General features: G+C 40.2%; 1 protein-coding gene across 4 annotated transcripts in view; it reads right to left on the bottom strand.

Annotated features, from left to right (window-relative positions):
* Window positions 1–1,106: 1,106 nt before the first annotated feature.
* col21a1 (collagen, type XXI, alpha 1) overlaps window positions 1,107–19,327 on the bottom strand; it is a 28,664-nt gene continuing 10,443 nt past the window's right edge. For 3 of the 4 annotated variants that reach the window (XM_074646392.1, XM_074646391.1, XM_074646390.1), the window contains 23 exons: window positions 18,720–18,797; window positions 16,954–17,034; window positions 15,048–15,110; window positions 14,575–14,628; window positions 14,433–14,486; window positions 14,267–14,320; window positions 9,994–10,047; window positions 9,857–9,910; window positions 9,721–9,774; window positions 9,344–9,397; window positions 7,736–7,780; window positions 7,257–7,310; window positions 7,096–7,149; window positions 5,972–6,025; window positions 5,795–5,866; window positions 4,953–4,988; window positions 4,525–4,569; window positions 3,073–3,105; window positions 2,836–2,982; window positions 2,661–2,715; window positions 2,386–2,577; window positions 2,237–2,305; window positions 1,107–1,555 (listed from right to left, as the gene is read on the bottom strand). In XM_074646392.1, coding sequence (XP_074502493.1) covers window positions 1,368–1,555; window positions 2,237–2,305; window positions 2,386–2,577; window positions 2,661–2,715; window positions 2,836–2,982; window positions 3,073–3,105; window positions 4,525–4,569; window positions 4,953–4,988; window positions 5,795–5,866; window positions 5,972–6,025; window positions 7,096–7,149; window positions 7,257–7,310; window positions 7,736–7,780; window positions 9,344–9,397; window positions 9,721–9,774; window positions 9,857–9,910; window positions 9,994–10,047; window positions 14,267–14,320; window positions 14,433–14,486; window positions 14,575–14,628; window positions 15,048–15,110; window positions 16,954–17,034; window positions 18,720–18,797 — 1,644 coding nt within the window. In that variant the 3' untranslated portion in view covers window positions 1,107–1,367. Of the gene's footprint in view, window positions 1,556–2,236; window positions 2,306–2,385; window positions 2,578–2,660; window positions 2,716–2,835; window positions 2,983–3,072; window positions 3,106–4,524; window positions 4,570–4,952; window positions 4,989–5,794; window positions 5,867–5,971; window positions 6,026–7,095; window positions 7,150–7,256; window positions 7,311–7,735; window positions 7,781–9,343; window positions 9,398–9,720; window positions 9,775–9,856; window positions 9,911–9,993; window positions 10,048–14,266; window positions 14,321–14,432; window positions 14,487–14,574; window positions 14,629–15,047; window positions 15,111–16,953; window positions 17,035–18,719; window positions 18,798–19,327 lie in introns of those variants that run through there. The other variant, XM_074646393.1, reaches the window with a different exon arrangement.

The raw sequence follows: 19,327 nt of genomic DNA, 5'->3' as shown, positions 1-19,327 counted from the left end.
GTTAATTGATTTCCCAATAATAAATATGAACATGCATTTGCATAAAGCAAGTATATTTGCCCACTCCCATGTTGATAAGAATATTAAATACTTGACAAATCTCCCTTCAAGATACATTACGAACAGATTAAAAAATGTGTGATTAATTTGCGATTTATCGCAATTCAATATTGTAATCGATTGACAGCCCTAATATACACTGATCAGCCATAACATTAAGATCACTGACAAAAAATGGGCCAGCGTAAGGATGTGAGCGACTTTGACAAGGGCCAAATTGTGATGGCTAGACGACTGGGTCAGAGCATCTCCAAAACTGCAGCTCTTGTGGGATGTTCCCGGTCTGCAGTGGTCAGGACCTACCAAAAGTGCTCCAAGGAAGGAAAACCGGTGAACCGGCGACAGGGTCTGACCCAAGGGTCATTGATGCACGTGGGGAGCGAAGGCTGACCCGTGTTGTCCGATCCAATGGAAGAGCTACTGTAGCTCAAATTGGTGAAAAAGTTAATGCTGGTTCCGATAGAAAGGTGTCAGAACACACAGTGCATTGCAGTTTGTTGCGTATGGGGCTGCGTAGCCACAGACTGGTCAGGGTGCCTATGCTGTCATAATGTTATGGCTGATCGGTGTATATTTAGATGCCGCATTGGCTTTTGGATCAATGTCGCTGCTATATTGGGGAAGTGAGGACTTGCCTGTACACAAATACAAGTGTGCTGCTGTTTTTCTGGATAAAAAGCTCTATAATGTTTCCATTTCTCAACTGATTTCAATGAGTTTTTATATTCAAGCTTTTTTGATCTACGTGGAGCACTGTATATATTCAGAAAAACAGCAGCTCCCTCATTCACTTGTATTTGTTTACAGGCCAGTCCTGACTTCCCCAATATGACGTCGATGTTGACGTATTGCAGCAACGGGCTGAAGTGGCCAATGCGGTATCTATGTATAAATATCTATGATATAGCACCCATCCGATGTGTAGTGAAAATTTAGTGAGCGACATGCAATGAAGCAACACCAGGGGGCAATATGAGAAAATGCACCAGTCACACTGCCCAGAGAGACATGAAGTACATGAGTTCAAGGTGCTCAGATGAGAGGTGTTAAATGGAGCCAATTATTTATTATCTTAACACCATTAAAACCTCAAAGCATGTTCAAAGTTGTGTGGATGATAATACAAAATACCAAGAGATAAAATGTGATAGGATCTAGTTCTGTTGACTGTCTGAGATCACAGAAAAGGTGTTAGAGGAGGTTTTGTTTCCACGACAGAGAGAAACTGTAAAGAAGAGATCTTCCTGAGAATGGCTGTTTGTTCCACATCAGCTCTAGACTGGTGCCTGCAGCGACGCCGCGTTACGTCAATAGTTTGGCCCTTTGCTGTAAGGATCCCGCCTCATCATGCTACCGTAGCACATGGATGGATCACACACCCCAGGCCGACCAGGGATGCCAGGGTTTCCACTTTTACCATCTGCTCCGTTTAGACCAGGGGATCCAGGCTCACCTGGAGGACCTGGCTTACTGTACCCTTGGGTACCCATTGGACCTGTGGAGATAAAAAAGATACTAAGCTATGATCAGTTCAGAGGAACGGTACACACAGTACTTAAAGGATGAAATCTATCTTACAGTATCCCAGCAAATAAGCTCCCACATGGCTCTTTAAATGATAAGGACCTGACACACCAGGCCCAGAGAAATCTCTCTGATTGGCCGTTCAGCTTAAGTGAATCAGTGTACGAGAAGAGAAACAGAAGTGAGTTAAGCAATCAAAGACTAAAGTCAAGAGGGCACACACAGAAAACTCTTCTCATTTTTCATCTTCATCTCATCTGATCATTGCGATACATGGATATTTTGACAGCGACATTGTCATCTGGAATGAAGCTAAGTGGTGAGTGAGAGTGGTGTGAAAATCCTTGGCAAATGTCATTTTGTTTCATGTACATATCATAACAATGGCTTGTATATCTGCAGTCCTCTTTCTTCTGGTTCCCCTCTTTGAATGACGAATACAGACTAACGCTACCTGCTGGTATGGAAAGTTATTTCCTCTCATGCAGGTGCAGAACGTACGTGGTAGTTGCCCGTTGTCTTTGCGGTGTGTCCGAGTGCAACTTTTTGGCCGAGACAAAGACGATGTGAGGCATTCCTACAGTCGGCCTCCGTTGCCGCTAGTTCTTTGATGTCGGTTTGGTGTGTCTGAATAATTAGTCACATTTTTTACCTGGTGGCCCTTGGTCTCCGATGGTGGTTCGACCAGGGCTCCCCTTCTCACCCGTGAAACCTGTTTCTCCTGCAAACACAAGCAAACCTGTTTGAGCATCCTGTAAAACAGCTTTAATAACAAGGTGTAGACTTTGAGGCTGGCTTTACCTTTCAGCCCATCAATACCAGGGTGCCCGGGCCGACCAGGGCGGCCTGGCTGTCCCCCGGAGCCACTAAGTCCAGAAGGACCCCTGAGTCCTTGGAGCCCAGTTGGACCTGGAGGACCAGGAGATCCAGGCCGGCTTTGACATCTGGTACAGCTACTCTGCTGGTTGCTCAGCAACAATAAAGGCAGCTCAGCTAGGAGGATTGAGAGTGAAAATATTTCAGGTGTGTGGTGAAAACACACAGAAACATCATCATCAGTCTATAATGATACTCACACTGAAGAATCTCTCTGCAGATTTGACGAATGTGATTGTCGGACATTTGACTTGCCTGGAATAAAAAGTGATGGATAATATGGATCTGTCCACTGCATTATGTTAGTCAATACCAGATATAACATCATAAAGACATTATCGACAGTAAAGTTAGCACAATATGTAGCGCACATACAGATCTTCCTTCAGGTCCTGGTTGGCCAGGTGAACCGCTGTCCCCCGGCAGCCCTCGGGGACCAGGTGGGCCTGACTGACCCGACTGTCCGGGCCGTCCCACTTGACCTTCTTGACCTCTCTGCCCCGAATCCCCTGCTGTCCCTTTCTGGCAAAAATACCACCACAGGGTTATCAATACATACAACAATTCAGGTTGGATGGAGGTAGAGTTATTAAAACATTCAGCTTAACATACCTCTCCTTTTAGTCCCAGTGGACCAGCGGAGCCCTGTCAATCAAAGTCAGGATAAGTCATTAAATACTACAAAGCACTCAGAGAGCACATACCTCCAACAAGGCTGCACAATCCTTAAAGTGTGCTGTATTGTAATAACAGAAAATCAGCTTCTAGATCAGCATTAAAATGCTCAGTGACAGATAATCTTGTAGATTTAGTTTTTTCAACTAAATCTTGGAAATATTAAGGAGAATCAGACAGAAGTTACCACACTGAACCAAAGCAATGTACTGCTGGGCAGCAAAACATATTTTAGCTACCTAAAAGAAAGGCTCACCGTAAAAAATCAATATCAGTTTAAGTGTATGCTATATTTAGAATACTTTCTCCGGTTTACCTTGCCGTGAGTCAGCTATACAGTCTATGTTTCCGACGGGGAACTGAAGCCGCTATCTATGCTCTCGATTAGTTAGTTTGTTTGTGACTTTGATGAATCCAAACTAACCAAAGTCACACAACAACAGAAACAAACTAACCAATTGAGGCAGACGTAGTGACTTCCGTGTTCTGCAAGTTTTTGCAATGGAGTCTGGTGGCTTTGGCGAGATCATACTATAGATGGATACAATGGCTTCAGCTCCCCGTCGGAAAGGACTGTCTGATGGCAAGGTAAAGCAGTGAAAATATTCTAAATATAGCATATACTTAAACTGATATTGATTTTTTTTAGGTCGGCCTTTCTTTTAGGTGGCTAAAATACATTTAGCTGCCGGCCCCGTCAACAGCAGTACATTGCTTTGCTTTCGTGAGGTAACTCCTGTCCGCTTCTCCAAACTGGGGTAATACATTGACTATGGATAAGTACCTCATACAACCCCACTTCAAAACACCCAAACAATCCTAAATTTGGTTACAGTTGCCACCTACATGCATTCATTAAATTTATGTCAAATAGACCATGCCCTCAAGAATTTGACAAGTCATATTGAAAAGATCATCCGTACAGGGTCATACGAATATGTTATATACCAAACATGGTTTGGATGAGGAGGGGTGGAAAAAAATAAAAATAAAATCACTGTACACAAAAGTGGATATTGCCTTTATAGATATGTACTGCTCCAACTCCTTATTACTGCTTATTCCAAGAAGAAATAATGTTGCTAAGCCTCACAGCTCAGGAGTTATGAGTGAAGATTTAAAGTGCTTAACAAATGGCCACATGGTGGCGCTATCCACTTTTAAAACTAAGTTACAGTTTTTGAGCTTTCCTGATAATTATCAGACATCAACCATTCTTGAGGGAAATAATTAATATATTGTTAAGTTTTATCTTAATTTGCACAGCATTAAAAGAAAAGGATTTCAAAACACATAAAGTAAAATATCTTGGTGATGTTATTGTGCATTTTTTGTGTCCATTTGGTTGAAAGTCTTCATCACACAATAAATCTGATCAAAGAAACTCACGTGTTCCCCTGGCCGACCATGTTCTCCTTTTTCACCCCTCATTCCCTGGTGAGAAAATCATTAGATTAACATCACGAAAGCATCGTAAATCATTGTTCAAGCACCGGTCTTTACTGTATGTGCAGCACATGGTACTGTAGATAGTACTGCAGGTTAAAACATCCACTCAAAACATGATGATTGATGCATATTTTTAGAGGTATTTATGGGTGATAATGTGTTTTAAATGCCACACTATGATTACACTTCCTTGTTGAGTTCCAGAGTTGATTTTGTTGTCAGGACATAAAATGTATCCAGTTTAGCGGGAAGGTTGAAAATCACACTGGAAGTCAGTACAACCGCAAAGATCCAGTTATACTTCCAAAAGACAGATGATTGTTTTCCTAACCCATAATCAATATAATGTAAAAAGTCTCCAATCTTACCGTCTCTCCTCTTTCACCTAGATTTCCTCTTTGTCCCTGAAAAAGAAATAAAGACATGGATCATAATTTAGTACGTTGTATAGTACATTTTGTGGCATTGATACAAACACAAGTTCCAAATGATTTACTGAAAAAATTTACAGTATATCCAGAATACATCCTTAAACTAAAGTTTATATCACAGTAGTAGTAGCTGCAATGATTAATTGATTAATTGTCAACTATTAAATTAATCACCAACTATTTTGATAATCAATTAATCGGTTTGAGTAATATTTAAGAGGAAAAAAAGTTACAATTTTCTGATTCCAGCTTTTTAAATGTGATTATTTTCTGTTTTCTTTACTCCTCTATGACAGTAAACTGAATATCTTTGAGTTGTGGACAAAACAAGACATTTGAGGACATCATCTTGGGCTTTGGGAAACACTGATGCACATTATTTTTTACCATTTTCTGACATTTTATAGACCAAACAACTAATCCATTAATCAAAAATAATAGACAGATTAATCGACAATGAAAATAATCGTTAGCTGCAGCCCTGTATCACAGTGACGATTTCTCATATCTGGCTTACAAATGTCCAAACACAACATGTGGTAATGTCAATGCTGAGAAAAACAGTACTGATTTTTGTTATTGATATGGCAGTTAAGTCATTATTACAACTGGAATTTCAGGTGAACTATTGGACATACATTTTTACATTTGACCAGACTGGGTTAACCCTGACCAGTAAACAACTACTCATAAATCATATATCTGAAAAGATTTAAACTGGATGAAAGTGGCAGAGACGGCAGTGTCCAACACTGGCAGAAAAACATTTGTATAAATACCTTGCTTCCTTTCAGGCCTGGCATGCCCGTGTGCCCCGGCTGACCTGCTCCTCCTGGTTCTCCTGTACTCCCCTTTAGTAGTATCCAATAATACGTTGTTACATTGTGGATAAACACATGTTCAGACATACAGTACAGTCACCTGGTTCATATTAGATTATTTAAATGGAAACATACCGCAGTGCCTGGTGTTCCTTGTACACCTGGACTTCCATTTCCGCCCTTATTCCCCTTGATTAAGAAATAAAACATGTCATATTACTTAAAACATAACATCCAAACCACATCATGTCACGGACGGGACAGCAGTTGGTATTTTCACTTCCTTATCATAATTCATTTTCATTGATCCGTGATATTCAGCATACCTTCACAAGGTTTCGGTGTATTACAGCTTGACGTTCAATTATGTCTAATCGTCTGCGTTCATTTCCAGACGAACAAGCCTCGGTAATTGCAGTCTGAAGGTCGGCCATGAACTCAAAGTATATCCTGCCTGTCCGTAAACTAGCTTTTTGCTTGTGTGCCATTTACCAATACACATTGGCTTGTTAAAGGCATATCAGCTAATGAAAAGTGATTCGGAGACAGAGCGTCCAGACCAGACAAGCCAGACTGCTTACATTTCCACTAAGATTTCCACTGACGAAAGCAGTAGGGCCGGATCATCGCTTAATTTAGCGCTGCCGGTGTGGCCAACAGATCGTTACTTGAGCTAAAGTGTATTTTAGAAAAACAGCGATCAAACAAAACATGCAGCGTCGCTGACCGGAGCAGCTTTCGATGCATTTCAATCAACTTGTTGGTTAGAAAGCTTCAAAGATTTACCCTCATCAAAACTAGTGACACTGTGCACTGCTATGCATGTTGTATAGGTTGGATGATGTAGGGCTTGGGAATGTACAGTCACATAACGCAACACTGATCCCCTGTACTTGTTGGCAGCTGTTTAACTGCACTACATTGTGCTTGGACTCAACTTAAATCACGACATGACTCGGCCTGCAGCTTGTCAGTCGTTGATGCCAGCGTGTGTGGATTGATCTGCAGTATTGACTTTTCTGGGTCACAGTTTGAGCCAGTGCACTCACAGCCCCAGGGATACAGAGGGCGGATAAACTCACATTATATTTAGTGCACAGTTTATCCATTTTAAATACTTTATTAAATCTTTTTGATGACTATCGGTAAGAAGAAAGTCAGTGATTATTTCTGCTAGCTTCATTGTAGCTTTGCATCACTGACATTACAGCTGTTTGAAGAGGCTCAAAGGGGATTTCCTAACAGGCATACATGATTACCTTGGGTCCAATTGATCCTTTTAAACCAGACGCACCAGGTAAACCCATTTCACCCTGCAGGAGAGGGAAGAAATTGTTTTGGTAACTCTTAAGATTCAATATTAACACTTTGGTGCGCACTGCACCGACACACACATATAGTCCAACAGTTGTCAACTTACAGGTGGTCCAGTCGATCCCGGGAAGCCCCGGGATCCAGGCGAACCAGCTTCCCCCTTAAAAATGAAAATCACGTCAGTCAAACATGATCACAAAGAATTATGCAAAACCGTTAATACGTTTATTAAGCCGCATGTTTTCAAGTTGTCCGCCCATCCGCACTGTGAATGCGATATCTCAGGAACACCTGGAGGGAACTCCTTCAAATTTGGCACAAATGTCTACTTGGATTCAATGATAAACTGATTAGATTTTTGTGGTCAAAGGTCAAAGGTCACTGTGACTTCAAAGACACATTTTTGGCCATAACTCAAGAATTCATATACTAATTATGACAATTTCCCCGTACATGTCTAACAGGATAAAATGATGAAGGGATGACATATCGGACAGATATGGATGTGAACTGCAACTTGACTGGTTGGCAAATGCATACAACCGCGAGGCAAGTTTTGCACATACATTAGGAACAGGAGCTTACCTTTTGTCCATTCAGGCCGACAATTCCTGGCAATCCAGGCATACCCTGGGAGCAAGGAAACAAATTATACTGTATTGCAGATCAATATATTCAATAATGACAAAATAGAAAAAATGTTTGTAATGATTCTGTTTGTCTATCATTTTTTAATAAAACTGCATGTTTTCGTTTGCAGTGTTTCTGAACAGATATGAAAAGCAGCATGAAGGACTACAGGTTCCAGTTTACATTGTTTCAGAGTGAAATAATGACTTCATTGTGTCAGTAACAATTGTAGCCAATTGCTCAATATAAAGGAACTGATTGAACTGACATGGTGTACCAAGAAATGTTACACTCCCCAGTTACAGTTGGCTAGTTGTACACAGGAAAAAAGAGAGATTGAAACATAGTTTTGGGCTTTTTGAAAGAATATTTCATTTCATTTCCTTCTTCAAAGTGCCTTGCTGTGCAGTAGTGCAGCACTGTCTAAGGTTTTATCACTACGCTAGGTGTACAATCTCTAGATGAATCCTGTGTGCTGCAATTGAACTGTACACATGTTTAATTTACTGATAAATGCAATAATAGAAAAAGGAGTTGCTATTTAAATTGCAAGTAGGAAAACGAAGAAAAGCCGATCCAAATTTACAAATGAATGGTTTAATACATTGAAAGTTTATGTGGTTCAACACATGCAGCAAAACTACCCTGGAGAGCCTCTTTACTTTTTTGTTTTGACGTTATTTTCTTCCGAGATAAATGCTTGCAGATGCTTGGTGGTTGCCTCAGACTGAAGTTTGAGTAACATGTGTTCTTAGTGAATAGATTTGAAAGACAGGCAGAGAGACAGATTATAAAGATAGAGCCACCCAAGCACTCACACTCTACTTATAGGTGGAGAAATCTTCATCTCGGGGCCCGACACTGAAGCTCCAACTTCATCGTGTTTTAACTTGAGGAAGTACGGTACTAATCCCGTCTCCTTGGATGCTCCCTCTAACTATTGTTCTGGTGGGGAAAAATGGCTAACAGCCTTGTGGAGCAACTGACTCATCTTTTGTAGACCCATCACAAACTTTTTGGACAACACTTCTAATCATGATCAGCGGGGTAGCTGCCCAGTTTGAAACACTTTCTTCCTAAAACAGAGCGCCACAGCATTCCCTCGCTGAGTAACTTTTACTGCCTTATGTAGCCTGCTTGTTACATAACAGGGTTATCCTGGGATGAACTACTGGGGAAATACCCCTAATTTACTAGCTGTCAGGGGTACTCTCTGTACTGCTGACAGTTTGTTAACACACTGCAGTTGTACTACAGTAAAACACGTTATGCATGCAAATCTGCGTGATCCATAAAACCAGGTCTTGCACAGTATTCGCCTATTTTAATCTTACAGCGTAATGTCATGTCAGCTACAATTTGTAAACCGTAATGTTAAGTACCACATACATATCACACCCCTTTTTTTCCTTCCATTCTGAACACAATATGACAGTATATTTCATATTTCATTCATGCACAATTTGCATCAAATCCTCAATTTCTAGAGGTCCGAGTAAAGATGCAAACAACCTACAAAATACCAAACATGCACAATGAGTAGAGTCTGTGTTTACTACTCACAGGATGGCCTGCTCTTCCATCAACACCAGGAATACCACCATCCCCTGCTTCTCCCTTAATACATTGGAAAAACAAAAACATCATTAATATGTTTCTAATTTGACACATGCCTCATATTTTTCATGTCACGTTGGACTTATTAAATAAGGATTTATCTTAACTTTGATTTGTACAAAAGTTGTCAAACGGGGTTTGGGAAAATACGAGGGAGACACCAGCACTGGATGACTTCATTTCCATGGTTGCCAAACATCAACAACACAACTCTTGGGAACAGCAAACATGTGCGCTTAGCCAAACTCATGCCTCTATTATTCTCCTAATCCCCTGAATGAGTTTGGTAACATACTGTTCTGTACAGTCAAAATAAAACAGACCTTTTGACCAGGTCTCCCTGTAATTCCAACCTCTCCATCTCTCCCAGGCAGGCCCTGAAACCAGAGAAAATTATTTTACAAACAATTATAATGGCACATGAGCTCTGGATTAGATTGAGGATTGTTTTGTACATACAGGGTCTCCTGAATAACCTGGTGGCCCAGGAGGTCCCACAGTTCCCTTTTCTCCCTGGAAACATCATGCAATCCAGTTAAGATTGTCATATTTCTTGAGTCATTTTCAGTAGCCGTTAGGATTGTTGGCACCCTTACCACTTGACCAGCTTTTCCCAGTAACCCTGCAGTTCCTGTGGGTCCTATTGAGCCCTGAGAAAAGATAAAAGATGTTAAAGGTACAGTGTGTAGGATTTGGCGGCATCTAGTGGTGTGGTTGCAGATTGCAAACAACTGAGTACCCCTCCACTCACTCCTCCCTTTCCAAGACTGCGGTAACGAGAGCCGGTGAGGAAATCATCACACTCAGATGGTGATGAATCTCATTTGAATAGATCATCCATGTTTGTAATAGAGGGAGCTAGAAGAGCAACTCTTCACCTTTCCCTGTGTGGGATGAGAGCACTTCATAGACTCATTGCAAAGTCTACTTGGTCAGTGTTTGACATTAGTCAGCAGCGGTCTTGATTTTCTGGGATAGACGATGAATTTAGCAACTATTTGGACTGAAACTTAAGGGAAACTGCGTCATTCTGGCATTTCAAAAATTGCACTGGATGACCTAATGCTAGACGTTAGTCAAGTGTCTGGTGCCAAAACTTGGAACGATGCTTCACCGCATTTTCACATTTTCAGAATAAAAAAACCAACAACATGTGGAAACAAGACGGGACATTACACCGTTTGTTTTCTCAGATTTTGCATTTCATCGTTCAATAATTTGCTAATCAACTCACACGGGAACAAATTACTGTACAGCGCAAAACCGAATGACGTATTTATCGCTGCCAGTTTCTTTCTTTCTTTCAGTTTGAGCTGAATTCAATTTCCAGTTAATAAACCGATCCCAGGATCATGTGTTCATATTCCATTGGTATCCAAAACATATATCAAAAATCTCTCCAGCTGTGGCCATCACTACAAGCAAAGAGATTTATGCCACTGACTGGAAGTGCTGCAGTCAGGTCAGTAAAGGCACAATCATGGAAGCCAACTGGTAGTGTTTGTGCTTGATTTGTCTTTATGCTGCCGTAAATGTTACTGTTTTGTTGGATTGTGTTGGCAGTACCATGCTGTGTGATGACGTGGAGCATAAAACATGGACAGCTGCTAACATAGGTAGTGTAAGCAATGACTGGTTTGCATGTCAGGTGTGCAGGAGCGATGCAATAAGGAGCTTTGGTTCACTCCCCGAGCTGAGCTGTGGGTTTCCTGATTTCTGTCAAAATGACTGTAGTTGCAGTGTTAATGAATACAGAGATCATTAGCACAGACTGGATGGCCATATAATCAGCGATAAAAATGTTCCATCAAAGGTGATTAATGACTGTGGTCTTGAACACGTATCGCAGACTGTGAATACACAAACACAGCCAATTTCTGGCGAGGTGGCTAACACTCCTTTTTCCTCTTGTGTCCTTGAATAATGTACTTCTGACTTAATTTAGCAGACATCTCATGTTTCCGTTCTCCAGATCCTACGCCAGGAAAATGAGACTACACCCTTGGGTGTTCTTACAATATGGGAACAATTTGGAAAGGTAGATGTAAATGCATTTACATCCAAAGAAAATCTTACACTCAAAATGAGGATTCCCTTGAACTTGAACAAATGGAGCGTCCTTAGCTTTCCTGAATTGCTAACACCTTTAGATCCAGACATTAAGGGTATTAAGTTGCCTAGACCAAAATGAGCATTTTCACTTGACCCTTACAAAAAATAATTTAAAGTTGAATGCCAAATAGCTAGATTTTGAATTGTGACGGAGCCGAGGTGTTTGAGCTGTCCTGCTTTGCCATGTAAGAAGATATGGAAAATCAATAGCAGCACCCTCTCTAGATACTCATCATTCATGAAGCCTCAGAACATAACACCTAATTAGATGACTAATTATGGGATTTTAAAAGAGCATGTTGACAGACCAGTAAAAGTCATGATGCTTTCATCTTGTAGGCATTACTGGAAGTAGGATGAAATAAATAGATAGATACAGTAAATCCACCTGATCTTTAGCAGTGCACTCCCCCATTATGTTCCCTTTCTGTTTTGTTTTTTTGCCAAATTCCAAAGTACTTCACCTAATCAAAGGAAGTCAAGAAGACAGTCCAAACAAAACCTAATTTGATACATCCTGGACCTGTGAGTGAATCTCTTAATAATGGGACGGATGTTACTGGAGGATTCGCTCCAGGTGCAGACGTCTGCAGACAGCTGAGACAATCTTCTAAACGACATTAACTGCTTGAGTTGTTCTCCACTTCAGCCAACTGGCAGGAACCCCCTGTGGTCACACTGATTACAAGGTAGGATGATATGACAGGTGATGCAGTCTAGAGACGATGCATTACCTCACTTTACCTCAAAATAATGTTCGATCAGAGCATAAAAATGTTCTGGATAAAGCTGCAGGCTTTTTTTGCTCGAGTCAACTGTGACTGTAGTTGAGGCCTTTATAGTATCATTCAGGAAATGCTTGCTTTTATTTGACGCTACGTCTTCTCTTTGTATGGATTGTTGTATTGATTTGCTCCACTTTAGTTTGGACTGCTTGTGGCAGCGAACGCATTTCATCTCACAGTTGCTTTCTCCTTGTTGCTCATATAAGTTTGCCTTCTTACATGGTATATATCGAGACTAGGGCTGTCAATCGATAAAATATTTAATTGCAATTAATCGTATGATTGTCCATAGTTAATCACGATTAATCGCACATTTTGTATCTGTTCAAAATGTGCTTTAAAGGGAGATTTGTCAAGTGTTTAATACTCTTATCAACATGGGAGTGGGCAAATTTACTTGCTTTATGCAAATGTATATACATATTTATTATTGGAAATCAATTACCGACACAAAACAATGACAAATATTGTCCAGAAACCCTCACAGGTACTGCATTTAGCATAAAAAATATGCTCAATTCATAACATGGCAAACTCAAGCCCAACAGGCAACAACAGCTGTCAGTGTGTCAGTGTGCTGACTTGACTACGACTTGCCCCAAACTGCATGTGATTATCATAAAGTGGGCATATCTGTAAAGGGGAGACTCGTGGGTACCCATAGAACCCATTTTCATTCACATATCTGGAGGTCAGCGGTCAAAGGACCCCTTTGAAAATGGCCATGCCAGTTTTTCCTCACCAAACCTTAGTGTAAGTTTGGAGCAATATTTAGCCTCCTTCGCGACAAGCTAGTATGACATAGTTGGTACCAATGGATTCCTTGACTTTTCAGTTTCAAATGATACCAGTATCTTCACTCTAGTTTTAAAACAACAACCCAAAATCGCAAGTTGCGTTAATGCATTGAAGAAATTAGTGGCGTTAAATCGAATTTGCGTTCACGTGTTATTATCGCGTTAACTTTGACAGCCATAATCGAGACAGCTGCTGGTAACATGCAGCATCAACTGTATGTGTGTTTTCCAGTCTGTGTGACTGAACAGTGGAAGAGGCAGTAATCCAGCTGAGAGGCATGTCTGCCTTTTGATTTCTTAACATCTTGATATTTTGAATGGGCTTTCAGGCTCAGAGATTCTCACCCTAGCCTTGAATGTGAAAGAGCTTTAGCTGTCAGGTTTTATCTGATAAAAGAAGATTCATTTATGTTTTATTTTTTATCCATTTGTACGCCTTCTCCTTTACAGTGTAAGGATATATTGTAGAGGGTGGTGGGAAGTGAAGCCAGGTCGGTCACACTGAATTACACGGTTTTACTTCTAACTGATAGCCATGTGAGACATATAGTCCTCTCTGTGGGCGTATGATCTGTTTTGTTAGACTCTTAGGTTTTCTGTCTTCCTTGCATCTCTACTTCAGAGGCTAAGGAGCGAGGAGGAAATGCAATTGAGGGGAAAAAACATGGCAACAAGGGAAACGAGATACTGGCTCTCTAAAAATAGCGTTGTGTTTGTTGTTTGAGCTTTCTAAGGAAAGGCCGGAACAAAAGCCAGGAACGTAAAAGAGTTAAAAAAAAGTCTCTGATGGCCCTCGTGCTCTCTCTGCAAAGCGCAGTATAGAAGTTGTATTTTTTCTACTCTCTCAGGGGATCTGGCTTTATATTCATAACATATGGTTTCTAGAGTGATTGATGCGACGATGTTCAAACGGTTCAAGTTAATGTCTCTAGCAGGGATTTCCTGTTAATCCTACATTTGATCTCATAAAAGGAAGATTTACCTTGACAATTCAATGAGTGTTTTGTACCATCGCTCATTTTTTTTCTACGGAAATCAGTTTCCTCTCAGCTTGGTCAGTCAGTGCATTCAGCTATTTTACTCACTTTTCATGCTTGAATTCAATTTTAGATAAATAATATTGAACAACATCTGGATAGCGTCTTAGCGAGTATTTGAATGATTAACATCAGCACCTTCTCTCCTGGTTGTCCAGGCGATCCTGGTAATCCAGGCCCACCAATCTCACCCTGAAAGAACAGACTTGTGTTACAAAATAGTTTTTTTAGTGGTCACAAATTAGTGCAACAGCATGATAATGAAACCGATTGTGCCACAAATGTGCCTTTTTGACCTTCCTACCGAAACACCAGTCCTCCCTTGCTCGCCCTTGTACCCAACTGACCCACGTTGACCCTGACGGAAACAAAGGAAACCAGCTTTAAATGCTCTATTCTTGATGCTGAATTTAATGTTAAGATAAATTAAGTGAGATTTGCTTTACCTCTGCTCCTGTTGGACCTGGCAGCCCTGGACTTCCTCTAATGCCAGGGATACCCTTCAAATTAAAAAAAGAAAGACGGGAGATACACACATTTGGTTAAACATCTGAACCCCCTCAACTGTGTGCATGTTCTCTAAGTGGTTCTAGCCTGCGGGGTGAGTTTTTGATCATGCCGTAGTAGAACATGTGGTTCACTTTTGGATGGTTTTCATCACACAAAAACACCACTGTGCGGTCACCAGTGGTATAATCAAAGATGTTTTTTATTTAGCCTTTGGAAAAACAAGTAAATAAGTATGTGTACCACTTTAGCGGTCCTGACCACATAAAATTAACGGGCAGAAACTGTCATGATCTAATGGGTACATTATGTCAATTGGTTTTGGTATTTTCTGTTGTGGATGCTGCTGCTTTGACAGTGTAGTTGGCGGTTAAGATCTGTATGTTTGTATATTGAACTATGTAGTACTCACAGGCTTACCATCAGCACCAGCAGGTCCAGGCTGACCAGATTTGCCAGAGTCTCCTTGTTCTCCCTAAAGACAGTGGAATGAGGTGATTTATTTAGTAATGTGAAGTTAAAAAATATTTTGCACGTCTTTATCTATCACGCAACCTCAAAGCGGCATAAATTAATCAATTTGAAATCGTCTTTGGTAACAATGTGCTTTCTCTGACATAGAGTGTTGATTTAATATTTTTAAACAACGTATCATCATACAAAGGTTCATATGATATCCTACAAAACGTTTTCCTACGAATGTCCAGCAACACGCGACGCATATGTAAATTTCCACTTGTTACATGCTAACAGTCTTTTCAAAAAAACTTCCGTCTTCACGGAAACAACTTGGTTAGGTTTAGGCAACAAGACTACTTAGTTAGGTTTGCCTAACCTTAACTATTCAAGGTCAATGCCTAACCTCAACCATTCAAGGTCAATGCCTAACCTCAACCATTCAAGGGCAACAAGACTACTTAGTTAGGTTTAGGAAAAGATCGGCTTGGTTAGGTTTAGGCAACAAAACTACTTAGTTTAGGAAAAGATTGTGGTTTGGGCTAAAATAACTCCGGAAGGGGCGTATCTTAAGTACGGAAGTTTCGTTACAAATAAATCTACGTTGGCTTATGGTTTCACACAAGGTAGGAACACCGGTCTCCTGGGCGAAAGTCTAGTGTTTCTTGACCCACCCATCCACCCCGACGTCCTACCTACGCTCCTTTTGTTGCTCTTTATACATCCTGGTCCACGATTACGTGGATTACATACAAATTACAGTGCATTACTTTGCATAGGTATAGCTACAAATGGTGTATTAGAACAGCCTGTTTTAAACCATGCTGAGGTAGTTTATCTAATGAAAGATGCTCTTGAACCCTATTTGGGGTTGTGAGGAACATCTGCAGCCCGCAATAGTTCCAGCATTTTGGATCTATTAGTAACGTGTGACGTTATAAACACCAACATGCCTGAACCCATGTTAGTTTAATTAACAAAGAGTCATGTTGCTTAGGTAATATCTCTCTGAGTAAAGGGTAAAGGCTTTTATGACCGGGGTTTCTCTTATTTGGTTGGTATCCCGTGATTAGAGGAACATGCAGGTTTTAATCCCTATTTAGGTAATTTTCCATTCTAACCGGTGTTTATCTTAAGCAGTGGTCTGGTTTGCTTCAAGCAAACAGCACATTACAACAGGATCTTACAAGGCTAACCATACAGTTACCTTCTCACAATGGCAAGCCGCAATTTGCCTAACTGGAGAAAAGAGGCTATTTAGTGAGTCCATAATTAGTAGTTTTTAGCGAGTAACTGTGTATTTAAGAGACAAAAGTGATAAAACCTCCCACACAGCACTGTTTCTGGCACAAAGGAAATCTGTGTTTACAGGCTATAATGGTTGTAGCTGGATTTGGCTTATTGGTAAAGTGCAACCTCATGTGCTCATCACTTATCCGACACAGAGAGCAGCATTTAGACATCAACTCAGCACACATTCACTCAAGGCTAAGCTGTGAGGAAGAGACAGTTTGTGCTCCGTTTCTTTGTCACTCCCGAGGTTACACATAAACTAACATTGTTAAAGATTAATTATTTTTCTCTCATTTAATCTCAACAGAGTACCACTGTTTAAAGTAAATATTTAACCAACTGTCTGAGCACTGAGGAGCTGGACAAGGTTGAGCTCTGTGCTGAACCAGGAACCAACTATTCTCTGATATCTCACAGCATAGCACTGTATGTGCGTTTTTGCATTTATTTCTGCAGGCTAATTTTGCTCTAGGCTGGTTGTCAGTGTGTGCTGTACATAACACAACTAAATTACACTAGACAAATAATGAAAGATAATATAAAGAGGAAACATTTTTTTAATAACTGACCTTTATTCCTGGAAGTCCAGGGGCTCCAGGGGGACAAACACACGGTTCTGGAGTTGGTTCGTAATCAGGACTGTTTGCGCACTATAATGAACAAAGACCAGACATTGAGTGCACATACAGAATTATACATATTAGAGCTGCAATGATTAGTTGGTTAATAAATTAGTTGATAGACAGAAAAATATTGGCAGCAATTTTAAAAATCCATTAATCATTTTGAGTCACTTTTTAAAGAGAAAATGCCACAATTCTCTGGTTCCTGCTTCTCGAATGTGAATATTTGCTTGTTTCCTTAGACTTCTAGGATTGTAAACTGAATATCTGTGAGTTTTTGCCTATTGGTTAAAGGAAGGCGTATAAATACAACAACATTCCGCGTGTCATGGGAACACATTTTAGGCGTTTTGCATGTAATTTGTACACCACGCAACAACACTACGGTACTGTCCGCAGTTGGGTTGAGGCAGTAAAACCACTTAGTTAGGATTAGGAAAAATGTCATAGTTGGGTTTCAAGTAAGTTTGTAAACTAAGTAAAATACGTACAGAAACAACGTAACATGAGTACGGAAAACACGTCACAAACATCACTAAAAACAGGTAACTTACAAAACAAAACATACCGGTCTCGAACACCGGTCTCCTGGTTAAATGTTGGCTTTATTGAAACCATCCGCCTACCCTCCCACCCGCCATAAGCGGCCTTTCTCATTTTTTATTCTACGTCACTAGCTCTGATCGTAGAATATTTACACAGAGTGTTTACATTGCAGTCAGTAAAGACTACATGGCATACAGATGACATGCCTAAAGCAAGAAAGGTGTTCTTATGGCACGCTAAATGCCTTGCGCATTATCGTGGCATTCATATGCCTTTCCGTGCAAACGGGCTGATTTGTTGGAATTTTTGAAAATGAACGATCAATCAATTAATGGTCTAATGTTTGTAAATGTCACAAAATCCAACACTGAAACCTGAAAACTAATTAATACATTCAGTTTAAAAAAAAAATGAACTATTTTAATCACCAAAGGCTTACATTACCTGCTGTGTTCAAAATTAATCTGTATTTTACTTTGAATAAGCAGTTCTTTCTGCTAAAATGTAAACTGTAAACCAGATATCATTATTTTTTATATCAAATGGTGAGAAGTTTTGCCAGAAAGGCATCTGATCCTCCATCAAAAGTAAACTGATAACTGAACTTTGAGATTCCATTGCAAATAAGCCATTAAAGAGCACACAGGGTGAAGTGGTGCTATACTTGGCAATCATTTGTAATTTTAGGCTACTCATCTTGTCTCTTTTGATATTTTTATCTTCACATTAAAAACAGTAATTTGGCACTGGCTTTGTGGTTGTAGCCATTTGGAAGCCAACAAAACAATGGGCCACTGCTTCACAAACACAGTTAGAGCCGGCCGATAATAAGGAAAATTAACTGAGTGCAAAATGTTTGAAGCTGAGCCATGGGTCCTCCTCCAGCAAATTATTTTATGCATAAACAGATGTGAGTTGAAATGAATATGCTGAGTTTACAACTTTCATTACACAATACTACAAAACACTGTGCTGATGAAATAAAAAGCAAGAAAATCATTTAATGCCATGCAGTATGAGGTGTGGAGTTGACTGATGGTGAAATTGAGCGTTTGAAAGCAGAAACAGATGTAGTTGGACAAGGTGAGAAGTAGGTGAGAAGCAGTTATCTTTGCTGTTTTTGGACTGAAAAACAAGTTCAGAGCCAAGCAGACTCTTGTACTTACGACTCCAGGTATTTCACACGCAGTCTCTCGGTTATTCTGCTCGGGGTCACAGTAAATGCGAAGTTTCTGGATTTCAAACTAAACAAGATTCAAAAGGAGAAGAAACTCTTGTTAAAAACACAACCTTCGCTGTTGGAGACTGCAACAAAACAAACGTTGGGGTAATTTTGCAACGTTTAGTTCGACTTTATCAGTGCTTTGCTACTAATGAATTGAAAATGTGATTGTACTACTCGTTAAATTGCCCTCATTGGGCATTGAGCAGCGACATGTTGCCAGACCTCCCTCAGTGTTGGAAGCACTCTGCAGCGACATTACACTATTCTTCCATTATTTGGTATTTTGTTGATGTTGGTGGTAAAATGGCTCCAGAATGTCCCATAGACTGTTTCACTACAGTTACCATGTGAGCAGAAAGATTATCCCAACATATGATTTATATTACTTCCAGCTTCATGAAAACATTAGAACGAGCTGGAGGCATAACTCAAAGTAAAACAATATAGTTTACATTTCGTTAATGATAACGACGGCGTGTAGCCTATTTAGATTTAAACACGATAAGAATGTCTGGCGCGGTCTGGCGGTCCATGCTAATTAATGTTGTT

The sequence above is a fragment of the Sebastes fasciatus genome, chromosome 9 (genome assembly GCF_043250625.1).
Source record: "Sebastes fasciatus isolate fSebFas1 chromosome 9, fSebFas1.pri, whole genome shotgun sequence".
NCBI classification, from domain to species: domain Eukaryota; kingdom Metazoa; phylum Chordata; class Actinopteri; order Perciformes; family Sebastidae; genus Sebastes; species Sebastes fasciatus.
Note: the sequence above shows the minus strand (reverse complement) of the source record. Positions and strands in the feature narration are given on the sequence as shown.